This window comes from Crotalus tigris, unplaced genomic scaffold (assembly GCF_016545835.1).
Source record: "Crotalus tigris isolate CLP2741 ecotype Arizona unplaced genomic scaffold, ASM1654583v1 scf7180000017666.379230911805:20528666, whole genome shotgun sequence".
Taxonomy (NCBI): domain Eukaryota; kingdom Metazoa; phylum Chordata; class Lepidosauria; order Squamata; family Viperidae; genus Crotalus; species Crotalus tigris.
In genome coordinates this window covers 1838969-1853392 of record NW_024096552.1, presented here as the reverse complement: position 1 = coordinate 1853392, position 14424 = coordinate 1838969, and the positions used below count along the sequence as shown (strand labels likewise).

At 34.8% G+C, this 14424-nt stretch overlaps 1 protein-coding gene across 21 annotated transcripts in view; it reads left to right on the top strand.

Annotated features, from left to right (window-relative positions):
• PNPLA6 (patatin like phospholipase domain containing 6) overlaps positions 1 to 14424 on the top strand; it is a 108581-nt gene that overhangs the window by 70100 nt on the left and 24057 nt on the right. For all 21 annotated transcript variants that reach the window (XR_005555906.1, XM_039336424.1, XM_039336414.1 and 18 more), the window contains 3 exons: positions 9126 to 9203; positions 9776 to 9981; positions 11400 to 11531. Coding sequence is in view for 20 of the 21 variants with exons in the window: in XM_039336424.1 (XP_039192358.1) it covers positions 9126 to 9203; positions 9776 to 9981; positions 11400 to 11531 (416 nt within the window). In the remaining variant the exon portion in view is untranslated. The remainder of the gene's footprint in view (positions 1 to 9125; positions 9204 to 9775; positions 9982 to 11399; positions 11532 to 14424) is intronic.

Here is a 14424-nt window from a genome sequence, read left to right as displayed (position 1 = left end):
AACCACATGATCTCCATTTACAATTCCTACCAGGTTCCCAAAAAACAAAGTCAATGGAGAAGCCAGCAGGGAAGGTCACGAGTCGCTCCAGTAAGTCTTCCCACCCAGCCACCACCACTTCCATAGCACTTGCACCATACCTTACTGGCCATTCTTATACCCTCCCCCACCTGATAACAGCCATCCTTAGCTTGAAATAGATTGCATATACTATACAACCACCTGCATACCCTCTCTCATCCCAACAGCAGCCACTTTGATTATTATTATTTATTTATTAGATTTTAATCCCATCTTTACTACTTTATAAATTACTCAAGGTGGTAAATATACATAATACTCATCCTTCCTATTTTCCCCATAACAACAACTCTGTGAAGTGGATTGGACTGTGAGAGAAAAGTTTTATTATTTTTTTAACAGAGTTCAATAATTATCATTCAACAAAAATGTGTTGTCTGAGTATCTTATTCACTAATACAAATTAAATTCCTAATCCCTAAATCTTTTCTATAACCATTGATAAAATAGGTCCCAAGTTTGAAAATATTCTATTTCTTCTTTTTCTTTCAACCTTAAAGTAAGCCTGTCCATTTCCACACAGTCTAATATTTTTTTGATTATTTCTTCTACTGATGGTATTTCTTCGTTCTTTCAATATTGTGCAAATATAATTCTTGCCGCTGTTATCACATGTAGAATCAAATATGTACTTCGCTTATCAAGTTTTTCTGGCATTATACCTAGTTAAAAAAAATCAGGTTTATAGTCTATGTGTTTCTCTAATATTTTTTCTAACCAAGTGTAGATTATTATCCAATATCTCCTTGCTTTAACACATGTCCATCACATACGATAATAAGTACCTGGTTTGTGTTTACATTTCCAACATTTCTCTAACATGTTTTTAAACATTTTTGCCATCTACTTATATTTTATATAAGTTTTTTTTGTATGAAGCTGACATTGTCAATTTATAGTTTCTTTCCCACAAACTTTCCCACTTTTCTAAGTCTATATTATATCCAAAAAATTTTGCCCATACTATCACTGCCTCTTGTACTTGTTCATCTTCCATTTTGAAATTTAGTAAGAAATTGTACATTTTTTTAATTAACTTTTCATCAGAAGTTAATAATGTCTGATCAAACATAGTCTGTTCTTTGTAAAATCCATACTGTTTAATATCTTTATCATATCTGACTTGCATTTGTAAATGTGACCACCATGTTAAATCGATGCCCTTATTTTCTATCTCTTGCCTGGATTTTAAGTTCCCTTCAGAATTTAGAATATCTTTGTATGTCCATATTTTATCAAGACTGACTAGATTTGGATGTACAAATGCTTCCATTGTTGAAAGCCATCCTGGAATTTTCAAATAAATTTTACATTTTATTTTTTCCCAAGTTAATAATAATGCATTTCTAATGTAGTGGTTTTGGAAGTATTTGTGTACTTTATTTTTTCCATACCATAGAAAAGCATGCCAACCAAGCATGCCATGTCTCTCCAGATACAGCAATGTTTTATTTTTAAGAGTTATCCATTCTTTTATCCATGTTAACACTGATGCTTGATAATATAAAACCCAATCTGGCAAGCCAAAGCCTCCATTTCCCTTGGCTTCTTGTAACATTTTCAATTTAATTCTAGCTTTCTTTTCTTGCCAGATAAATGTTTGAATTAGAGAGTTTAAATCTTCAAAGAATTTTTTCTCTAGCTTTATAGGTATCATTTGAAATAAAAATAATATTTTTGGTAATATATTCATTTTCACTATAGCAATTCTTCCTAACACCTACATTTGAAGATTCTTCCATTTTTCCAAATCAAGCTTTGCTTTATTTGGTTTAACAATTTAATATAATTATCTTCTTTTATTGTTGAACATCTTGCTGTCAAATATATTCCTGAATATTTGACCTTTTTGACTATTTGCAATTCTATTTTTTCTGATAATTGCTTTTTTGTTTTATCTGTAAAATTTAGCTTTTTAGTTTTTTTTTTCTATCTTTAATCCTGCTGTCTCTCCAAATTGTTTTATCTTTTCCAACAATTTAGGAATCATCTCTAAAGGTTCCTCTAGAATGAATACCAAATCATCTGCAAATGCTTGCAGTTTGTAGGTTTCACCTTTTATTTTCAATCCTTTAATTTCTGGATCTTGCCTAATGTTTCTATTTAAAACTTCCAAAGTTAAGATAAATAACAATGGGGATAATGGATATCCTTGTCTTATGCTTTTTCGTATATCAAAATTCTCTGTGTAATCCCCATTTACAATTACTTTTGCTGTTTGATTCTAATATATTGTCTGAATCGTATTTATAAAGTTTTGACCAAAGTCCATTGTTTTTAATTGTTGAATCATAAATTGCCAAGAAACATTACCAATGCCTTTTAGGTGTCTAAAAATATTAGTGCTAGTTGTTTCCCTGGATGAAGTTCATAATACTCCAATATATCTAGTATTACCCTCAAATTATCTTTTATTTGTCTGTTTGGCAAAAATCCATTTTGATCTGGGTGTATAAATTCAGTCAAAAATCTTTTCAGCCTCTCAGCTATTATTATTTTTTTCTATAAACAAGTTTTATTAGTTTTTTAATTTTTACATCAGAGTGCTCAAGAAACACTGTGGTGATGGGGTAATCAATCATCCAAAGACAAAGTCATATATATATATATAACTCAAATTAATTCATTAAATATTCCCTCTCTATTTCCCTCTAATAGTATAACATATTTAGGTTAATCCATTTGTACATTACATCTATGTAAATCCAAATCCTGTTTTTAAGCTTTACTAATTTACAATTACCATAATCCAATTTAATCTTGAATAAACATATTATTAGCACTTCGGGTATCTCGTCTACAATACACATAATATTCCGACAGTAACATTCTAATATTTCCAGATATATTCTAATTCTTAGTCTAATAAGTCATTGATTAGTACCAATTCTTCTCTTATCACAAATCTCTCTTATTTCTTCTTCCACTACAAAATAGTTATCCTACTTAAAATAAAAATATTACTCTACTCTATTTTAAATATATAATCTATCAGTCAATCTATTTCTATAAAAAAAATCATTTCAGTCCATTAGGTAAGATTTAAATCTCGTCCAAATAATTATCATATCTAAAACAAGCATATTGTTACATAAAATATCATCTTGCTAACTTCACATACTCAGTTAATTGTTAAATTAGTCCATTAAGTAAAATTTTAAATCACATTTTAAAAACTAACTCTAGCTTTCTTTCTGTGCCAGGCCAGTTTCCATAATACTGCATCTGTATCATCAAATCTCAGTATTTGAGTATGGGTATTTATCGACACATCAGTCTGCTCTAAGTTCTCTTCCCTTTCTTCCAGTATCATCTGGATAGTATAGTCAATTTTGTTCCATGTTGTAATTACTAGTTGATTATCCAGATTATCACGGCTTTCAATAGATCGCATCTGAAAGTCAGTTCCTGTTGCTTTTAAGACTGCAAGTATTTCAGTTGAAGTCATTCTTTGATCATCAGAGTTCTCTTTAATTTGTACGTAGGCTTATGAAGTATCCTCTTCTGTAGTAATTAGTTGACTTGTGGAATGATCAATTAGAGTCTCAGTTTGAGATTTTAAGTCAAGTGTTTTTCTAGAGCTCAATTGATCAATAGCTTCTTCCATCTCTTTAAATTGTGTGCACTGTTGCATATAGGCCTCTTTAAAGCTAGTCTGTTCCTCCTTTACTGATCCTTGGTCTATAGGTTGGTCCATTAAAATTTGAAATTCAGTTTGTGGTTCTGCAAAATGATCTTTAATTTTTCTCCAAGATTTCATGTACTCTGTAGCTTCCAGGATTTTTTCCAATATAAGCTCATAATCAAGCTGTGGGTAAGATTCCTCCATTTCCATGATAAAATAATCTTTAGTCTTTTAGTAGAAGCTATATTTATTAGAAATCAACAAATATCCACCTCCACAATTTCTAGTAAGCAAATTCAGCCCACAGTTGCTTCAAGGCCTTTATCTTTTCCCTTTTATTATCATTTGAAGGTCAAATCCATTCTCAAACACTAAGAGAAAGTACAATTGCAGTAACACTTTTCACCACAAGATGTCGTCAGTAGGCTGTAACATCTTTTTTTCCGGGTTAAATTTTTTTTTTATCTCATTAGGAAAATAGAGAAAAAAAAGCAAATATCTCCAGCATAGTAGATAAAATAATAATAATGTTCTATAATAAGGATTTTTTCAGGGCCCCAACATATCCAAAAAATTAAATATCCAATAAAAATTTACTGTTTTATAGTTTTGTTCAAAGCTTTTTTTTTTCAAGTAAACAAACGCTGCTCTCTTAGGGCAGGGAAGTCATTCAGAGACTTTTTACAGGAAAATAGTTGAGGCTAAGAGAGGGAAGGAAAGATCTCACCCGGATTTCTCCATGGTGGTTCTTCACGCTTAGCAGTTCTTCTGACTTTCGGCTGCTGCAACTAGGTGATTGGCCATTTTACTGGCCGATCTTTTCTCCGACAGCCCTAAGGAGCTAGCTCGGACCGTGGAAGGAGCTGCCGCCCTTCCGCAGTCAACGAGGGCCTCCTCGACGTAGTCGCCCCTCCAGGGCAACTTTTCAACCCGATTAAGGGTCTGCCGGCAGAGGGAAAGCAGCCGGCGAAGACAGGGAGCTCTGCGCTAGACTGCACATGCCGTGATCCGGAACTGGAAGTCAGCCTCTCAGCTATTATTGAAGTGAAGATTTTATAGTCCACATTCAGTAGTGATATCAGTCTATAGTTTTTGATCTGGGTCAGATATGAGTCCTCTTTTGGTATCAAAGTAACATTTGCTTCTATCCATGTATTTGGGAGTTTTGCCTCCAATAAAAGTTCATTACATATGGTGAACTTAATATATCTTGTAAACATTCATAAAACTCTGCCAGGAATCCATCTGGTCCTGGTGTTTTTTCATTTTTTTGTCTTTTTATTGCCTCTGTCAATTCCATCATTGTTATGTTTTCATTTAACATAGTCTTAAAGTTTTCTGGAATTTTTGGTAAATTATTTTCTTCCATATATTGAGTCATTTTCTCCCATGGAGTTTCTTCTTTGTCATACAGTTTCTTATGGTATTCTTTAATTATCTTTTTTATTGCTTCATTTTTAAATTGTAAACAGCCTTTTTCATCTACTAAATTGTTTATCAATTTTTTCTCCTTCTGTTTTTTAAGTTTATAAGCTAACCATCTTCCTGGTTTGTTTGCATTTTCAAAAAAAATTGCTTTGCCTTTTTAATTTGTTGTGCCAATTGTTCCGATTCTATTAAATTTAATTTATGTTTTATTATTTCCATTTGTCTTTTCAATATTTTCTTTTGTGGGTTTATTTGTAGTTCAAGTTCTAATTTTTTTAATTCTTCTCGTAACAACTGACATTGTTGTCTCTTTTCTTTATTTTGTGCCATGTATGTTATCGCTACACCTCGAAAATATGCTTTGGCTATATCCTGTACATTTTGTAATGTTGTATCTTCTTTTTTATTTTCTTTAAAGAAAAAATCCATTTCTTGTTGCTAAGTCTATAAATTCTTTCTCTTTTAATATAGATTGATTCAAAGTCCATCTTATTTTTTTCTGCATTCCTTTCCACACCTTTCCACACCATTTTTAAGAGGTTATGATCTGCCCAAGTACCTAATTCTATTTCCATTTCCTGCATATTAAGCCTTAATTCAGACGTCATCCAAATCATATCATTTCTGGACCAAGATTTATGACTTTTAGAATAAAATGTGTATTGTGATTTTCCTGGGTTCGTTTCTCTCCAGATATCTTGTATACCAATTTTCTCTATCTTATTGAAAAAAGTCTTAGGTAATTTTTTTCTTCCTTGTTTCCATGATTTACTGCTTTTATAGTCTAATGTCCCATTTGCTATTGCACTGAAATCCCCAATTAAGCATATATTTTGATATTCCATTTCTACTATTTTTCTGTGAAAGTTTTGATAAAATTCTTGTTTATTATTTGATGCATATATTGCTATCAAAAGTATCTGTTTTTGATTTAAAAATATTTCTACCATTAATATTCTTCCTTCTTCATCTGCATAAATCATTTTGGAATCTATTGTCTCTTTGACATATATAACTATTCCACTCTTTTTTGTTGAGTTGATGTATAATAAAGTTTTCCAAGTTTTGGATTTTCCAAAAATTTATGATGTTGTTTTTTTGTGTGTGTCTTTTGCAAACAAATTATATCAATGTTTAATTTTTGTAGTTGTTTGAAAATTCTTTTTCTTTTTGATGGGGAATTCAATTCATTTATATTCACTGAAAAAAATCAATTTTCCTTCTCCATTTTGGTTTACTTATATTTAGGTCTTGTTGATCTCATAATCCTCTGCTCTTTTATTATTCCCTCATCTTCTTGATTCATCTTCTCTTTTTCCACTTCCACCTGTGTAATTGTTTCCTCTATTGTTTGTTCTGTTTGTTTCTGGCTTTTTCCACCCTCTTGTTGATATTGTGTTCTTTCTCCCAGAAATGCTCTATATCTTTCATCAAAATCATCTGCCTTCCACACTGAGTCCAAACAATTTCTTGTGTTATTCCAATTGATTAAAATCCCTTCTGGCATCAGCCATTTAAAATTTACTCCTTTTGCAATCAGTTTTGTAGTCAAGAAATGATGTTGTCTTTGAGTATCCCTTATTCTCTTGGGAATCTGTTTCAGCACTACTATTTTTTTATATTGTAATGGATCATCTCTAACTCTTCTTAATATCTCATCCCTCATTGTTTTCTTCATAAATCTTACATGGACTTCTCTGGACAATTTGTGTTTCCTTGCCTAACTTGAATTCATTCATCCACTTCTTGCTGCATCTCCAGTCTTTCCATTTCTAGGGCCTCTGCTAATAGATTAATAATCACTTCGGCTATATTTTCCTCTTTATCTTTGAGTTTGTTCTGGAATCTCAAATAGTGTACCACCTTTTCCATTCCCAAAGCAGCAACTGCTCCTTCTAGGTTTTGATTTGATTGTTCTAATCTTTCATCTCTGTCATTAGTGCTTCGATTTTTCCCCCAGTATCTTCTGATTGATCTTCCACCTTCTGAATTCTTTGTTCATTTTTAAGGATCATTTGTTGATGAACCTCAAATTGTGTCTTTATGTCAAGCATTTGTTTGTTTAGCTTATCAACATTGCTTTTTGTTTCTTGATGATTCTTCTGCATCATTTCTTGAATTAATTGTAAGGTCGCATGCATCTCTTTTTGGAGTTGTTTGCCTTCTCTCATTGTAACATTGCTTCAATAGATCCCTGACTTGCTGGACTAGATGTTCCAGAAGAGGGTGCAGAAACAGGTTTTTTTTTTTTTTTTTTTTTTTTTTTGTAATTTTAGTGAGGTTTGGTGCACTCATTGTTTAATCAGGCAAATTTTATAAATCCATAGAGAGAAAAGAAAGAAAAAAAATGCCAACTGCTTTAGGCTATAATCCAGCTTTAAAAAGGCCAGCTGTTTTAGGCTAAAATCCAACTTTAACAAGGAGCCAACTATTTTAGGCTATAATCCAAGTTTAAAAGGGAGCCAACTGCTTTAGACTGTATTCCAAGTTTAAAAGGGAGCCAACTGCTTTAGGTTATAATCCAAATTTAAAAAGAAGCCAACTGCTTTAGGCTATAATCTAGGTTTAGAAGGAAGCCAACTGCTTTAGGCTAATCCATGTTTTTTTTTAAAAAAAAAAAAGCTAACTACTTTAAACTGTAATCCAGCAAAATAAAAAACACCAACTGCATAAGTCTAATCTAAATATTTCTGTCAGTTCAAAAATATTAGAGAAAAAAAAAGAAAAGAAAAAAAGCCCTGTCTCTAAATAGTTTCTATAATAGTTATGTCCAAAGTTGAATGATGTAATTAAAAAAATCATTGATTTTTCTTTTGTAGAAAAACAGGATGTTCTTTGTTTAGCACAGGTGTTGTTTCAAGGTCATCACTCTTCTGATTTTTTCTGTATTATTGTAGTATCTTCCTTCACCACTAGATGTCCTCATTAGTTATAGTGTCTCTATCCAGTAGTAAAACTTATTTAAAATGCTCTTTCACAACAAAGTAAAAAAAATCTTCCCAAATCAGAAAAACTAGCTAACAACAGATTATCATTTTTTTCTTTTCAATCAGTCTTGAATCTTTTCTGCATATTTTTATATTCCTTAATTTTGTTCCCCCATTCCAGATTTCTCGCCTCTTTTAACTCTCTTCATCCCAAGTCTTCCTGGGTTTTTTACTTTTAAAAGTTATCCAGTTCAGGGAATTATATTTTAAAAGTCCATAGGGAAGAGAAATAAAGAAAAATCTCACCCAGATCAAACACGTTGTTGACAGTCAGCTGTTCGGCAGCTCTGCCGCAACTCTTCACTTCTTACTCAGCTGTCTGTGGTGTGGGCTGTCTGCGTACTTGCCGGCAGCCTTTATTCCACCTGTTTAAAGAGTTTCCTCAGTTCGTTCGGGCCAACCGCTGTTGGCTCCGAACTCCCAAGGTTTCCCTTCCTCCTTGTTGCCTCTCCAGGGCAACTTTCTGACCTCTTTGGGTCTCCAGACAAAGCAAAATCAGACTAGGAAACCGAAGCTCTGGTTTCTTTCATCAGTGTCGCCATGACGCCCAGGGTGAACTCTCACAACCTGTGATTCTTGCTTAACAGTGACAACAGAGACTGCTGGGATTGCCAACTCTAAGTGATGTGATTACAAGATGTCACATTTTACAAGTGTCCATTAGTGACAGAAATTGCAGGCCAAATTACTATGGGGCCATGGTTAAGCAAGGACTACCTATATTGCAAATGTTCTCTAGTACTAGTAAATTACTTGTTCTCCTATAGGAACATGTGAGGCTGAAACTTATTTTCTTCAGTTTTTTTAAAAAAGAAGCTGTGGAAACAGCTTCGCCTTGGAGCTTTTAGAGAATGATGATATTTTAGGAAAGCTATAGAGAAGAGACTTAGTTTCCTGATTTTACTCTTGACTCTGTTCTACAAGGTGTAATTGAGGTGAAATGGATTCAGCTCCTATTCCAAACAGGGAAGACACCTAATATCACTCTGCCATTCTCTCCATAGGATTCATCCTTACTAAATAATCGGGTGCTTTTGCATCATGCCAAGGCAGGAACAGTAATTGCACGTCAAGGAGATCAAGTAAGTATTGTAGATGGCATACAAGATCATAAATTAGCTTAGTCAGAGAAAAATATGATAACTGTAGCATCTCTCCTCCCCTTAAAGGTAAAAAAAAGATGAAAGGAGGGCTTTCTTAAACAAAAATAGCTTTTTTCTGTAATCAGGACCTAATGTTGGATGGACTGTGTTCTAGAAGAAAAGAATTCTCAAGAAGCATTTTATGTGGGTTGAATTTCAGTGTATATTCACATGTGGATTCTTCACAGTTCAAATTGTTGAAGATTTCTTTCCACAGTGTAAGAACCCTATGCTGTAGCTTTTAATAAGAATCTGGCCACTTTGATTGTGGCTTAGAAAAGGAGAGGAATAATTTGTCAGGAAAGGAAGAAGGGTTGGGTACAAAACACTTCTCTCAAAACACTAATTTCCAGCTTTTTAGCAACCTCATCAATTTAAATTTTAAGAGATATAAAGAGATGTTTGTTTGTTTAAAAAAGATACTTCTAGAAATCTGTTAAAGCTTCTGAATCCTGCTCAGTGGTGACCCAATTCCCTTGGAAGAGGCTGCTTATTCTGGTCTTTTTTGGCAGGATGTCAGCTTGCACTTTGTACTTTGGGGCTGTCTGCATGTTTACCAGCGGATGATTGACAAGGCTGAAGACGTGTGCCTCTTCCTGGTGCAACCTGGGGAGATGGTGGGCCAGCTAGCAGTGCTTACTGGAGAACCACTGATTTTCACCATCAAAGCAAATCGTGATTGTACTTTTCTTAAGATCTCCAAGTCTGACTTTTATGAGTGGGTACCATGTGCGTAAACGTGCCTGGTTTCTGCCTAGCTCTCCTGCCATCATGTATTTCCCAATCATTAGCCATGTTCACATGTGGCAACTGCTCCTGTTCTTTTAGCCTAAGTCATTTGCTGTTCTCTGCTGTGAGGTTGGTTGGGTCATCTCACAGGTAAAATAGAGAGAAAAGAATGGTTATGTCTGTGGTTTTATGCTGTCAGTGTGGTTTTGCTCAGGAAGGGCTTTCATGGCTCTGGTGTAGTTTTCCTCTCTTTCCCTTCTCCAGTAGAAGGAGCTACCTAAAAATAATGGTTATCTTTCTTTAAAAGCAAGGTGCTCTATCAGAATCCAAAGCCTGACTTTTTAAGCATGCTGCTCTTTTGAAATCAAGGAGCCTGACTGAAGTGGATAAAATATGAGGATGGGCAGTGAAAATCAGGAATTCTTAGTGGACAATGTTGAGCTGTATAGAAATATTGTTCTGCCACATCTCATTTTTCATCTCTGCTTCTTGCTAGATAAAGCTGATATATACATAAGTATGTGTGTGTATGTGTGTACAAACTATACAGTTTACAGTATTTTCCACTAAGACGGTATACATATTTTTCTGACTAATGGAGCAGATAAATTTCCACTAAAGGAATACATAAATCTGGACTTCTCTACATGGAGCTGCTCTTGAGCATTTGAAAACTTCAGCTGGTGCAGAATACAGCTGCACATACAGTAAATGGTGTGTTATTTGGCAAATATAATAACTCTACCCCATGAGCTGCATTGGTTGCCAATGTGCATCTGAGTACAATTAAAAGTGCTGTTTCATGTTTAGGACTGAATTGCTTGAGGGACTGTCTTTCCCCAGATGTTTCTACCCATCTAGTCCAGTCTGGCAGGATGAGCGTACTCTGGGCCCTGCCAGTCAGGGAATGCCAGCTAGCGGGACCAGGAGGTGTGCCTTTTCTGCCATAGCACCTGCCTTGTGGAACACGCTCCCTCTAGAGATCAGGATGGCCATGATCCTGCTGGCCCTTCATAAGGGCCCTAAGACTTGGTTATATGTGCCCCGGTCTGAGCCCCTAGTATGCAAAAGGTCTTGCCTCCTGGTTGTTTTAACATTTATGAATTATAATATTTCCTCGCTTTCATTATAATTTTATTTTTAATTGGTTTTATGATTTATGATTGTTCTCTGCCCAAAGTCACTTGTTGAGATGGCCAGCGATACAAAATGAATAAATAAGTAAAAATTAATTTAGCTTTGCCCTGAAATTCACTGCATCCATTGCTGTAATTCTTAACTAGCAGCATCTTCCCTGAATCCAAATTGGATCTATTTCTTTCTCCACTCTGGCAAAATTGAGAAATGAACTGGAACTTCTATATATTGCAAATTGTAGTCTTCCAGTAACTTCTGAATCCTCCTTAGGGTTATGAGGGAACAGCCAAGTGTGGTATTGAGTGTGGCTCATACTGTGGCAGCTCGCATGTCTCCTTTTGTGCGTCAAATGGACTTCGCTATTGATTGGATGGCAGTAGAGGCTGGACGAGCACTTTACAGGTAAGAGAAAGGGGCTGTTTTCTTGGCTCCCTGGTCTCCATTTGATACCTTTCCTTAGCTATTTTTTTTAAAAAAAAAACCTTTTTATTGGTTTATCAAACTATAAAATACAAAGAGAAATTAAAAAAAATAGTAGAAAAAATGGTGTAAAGAGCGAAAAGAAAAGAAAAAGCCATCAATTTCCAACTCTCTTTAGCACAGTGGTTCTCAACCTGTGGGTCGGGATCCCATTTGGGGTCGAACGACCATTTCACGGGGGTCGCCAAACAACGCAGTCCACCATTTTTTCCCCTTTTCCTTAGCTGTGCTACTCCCTTTTATTCTATTGGCTTTTGAAAGCCAATAGGAATTGTCCAGGCTGTCTCTGCCCTGCTGAGCCTGCCAAAAGTCCCATTCTGCAAACAGTGCTGCACCAGTTGAGTAATCCTCGACTTACGACCGGATGAGTAGTCCTCGACTTACGACCGGTTGGGGGTCGCGGCATTAAAAAGGTTGAGAACCACTGCTTTAGCACAATAGAAGGTAACATTACAATCGTGACTTTCTTTTACACAACAGTATGTACAAGCCATTTCTATAATAATAAACCTATCTAATTAGCAAAAACAAAATCAAAGTTTTATTTTTTTTTCATTGCAAGTCCAAAATCCAGAAGCAATTTCAAAATAGAAACAAGGTTAGATATAGTCTCTTCTTTGGATAAAAGAATCAATTTGACAATCTCTGTTTCTCTTTGAGGGGAACAATATATATTTCTGTTAACTCATTAATTTTATCATAATTCATATTAAGAGAATCCTCTATATTTCATTTTTTAACCCTAAAGGGAGAAAACACTTTTTCTAGTTTGAATATTTTACTAACTTTAAAAAATACTCAAGTGTTATATATATAAAAAGGGGGAGGGAACTCTTTATTTTAAATCCAGAACACAAAACATTAGAACTTTCTTTCAATTACATATATCACACCAATATAAGTCCAATTAACTCCAATTAGGTCATGAATTCAAATCTCTCCCTCGAGTTTATGCTCATGGAGTAAATCTTTATCAGTTTTTATTTTCAAATATAATCAATAGTATTATACAAACTCTGGGGATTATTTAGCATTACATAAAAAGACAGAAGACGCATTTACAAACTTATTTTATACATATAAAGCAACCTTAAAGCTTTATTTCAATACATATATCAAACTTATAAAAATCCATCCAAACTAATTAAATCATTAAATTTAAATCACTCCCTCCAGCTTGTCTTAATAGAATGACATCTTTTTCTTCTCAGGAGTGTCTATCAAGTCTCTTCAAGAAATTCTCAGTCTTATTTATATCCATGAAAAAAATGTCCCAAGACTGTTCTGTTAGACATTGTAGATAAACCTGGAGCAAATCCTCGTAGAATAAAGTTTCCTTCTCTAAGATGTCTATCTTTTTTTCTCAAAGAATTCTTGACCTTGTTCATATCCATGAGGGAAAAAAATCCCAAATTTGACCTCTTAAGCGTTGTGAATTTACTTGGCACTCTTGTTTCAGTTGCACTGGGAGGGTTGTATTCAAACCATTACCATAATAAAAACTGATATCAGATTTATAGTTGAAAGATATAGTTACATTATTTGCATTGTCCAGCATTTCTAGAGTTGACACAGTGGGTTGATAATTTTCTACAGTGGGTTGATAATGTTCTTTTTTAATATCCTCTGTATAATTAGTATCTTTGGACTCTAGCTGATTTATGGTATAAATGATTTTCTGTATGGGCTTTTCAAAAATGTCCATGACCACAAACTCCAGCTCGGTGTTAAACATCTTCGTAGCTCCCTCTAGTGTTCACAATTTTTATTTATTTATTCATTCATTCATTCATTCATTTTTTCTAGCCAATCTGAGTTCATGAAAGTTGGAAAATTTCAATCACCAGAAGAACACAATACAATTTATTTTAAAAGCAGTAAATTAAGACCATAACTTCTATCCTTATTTCAAAATGCCTCCTTATTTTAGCTGCCTCCAGCAACACTTTTCCTTGTCGTTTAATAATAAAGGAATCTCAGAAATGATGCATAGCCTCAGAAAGGAGTGATAAGCTGTAACTAAAGAGAGCCTCTTTTAGCTAATAGAGATAATAGCGTGTTTCCCCGAAAATAAGACTGGGTCTTCCTTTTTTTTTTTTTTTTTTGCCTCCAAAAGAGGCATCAGATCTTATTTTTGAGAGGTGGCTTTTCCATTCATCTCCGGCACCAACAGCCCCAGCCAGGCAGCCCACTTCTTCTGCTGCTGAAGGAGCAACTTCATTCTGCAGCCAAGAATGGTGTTCCAGCCTTCATTTCGCAGTCAGACCTTTCCAGAAGGCCTCTGCAGCTGATAACTGAACAATGAATCCATAGCTTGGTTTTTGGCTGCAGTGGCCTTCCGGAAAGACTTGACTGCGAAATGCCGGAGAAGTAGTGGGCTGGCGAGGAGAGGCCTGGCTGCAAGGTAAGTGGGTGCAGGGTGCGTGGGGCAGCTCCACTCCCCCACCCCCATCTTAGCTTGATTTTTAAAATAAGCCCAAAACTAGGGCTTATTTTGGGGGTAGGGCTTATATTAGGCCCACTCCCCCAAAAAAATCAAGCTAGGGCTTATTTTGGGGTAGGTCTTACTTTCGGGAAACACGGTAGTCTCATAAATTGATTAGGAAATAAAGGGCACAGCTTATTGTCCGTTTGAAAAATACATCCCAAAATGGCTGTTTTATCCAATAATGACGTGATTTCTGCCCCACCCCTCAGCTTCAGCTCACCAGCTATTTTGAAGCACGGTTTCTAAAACTGCTTGCAAACTGTTGCTGTTTCAGAGGATTTTGAGGGATGATTCTGGGACTGTCCCTAACCCAAGAGAATCAGATAA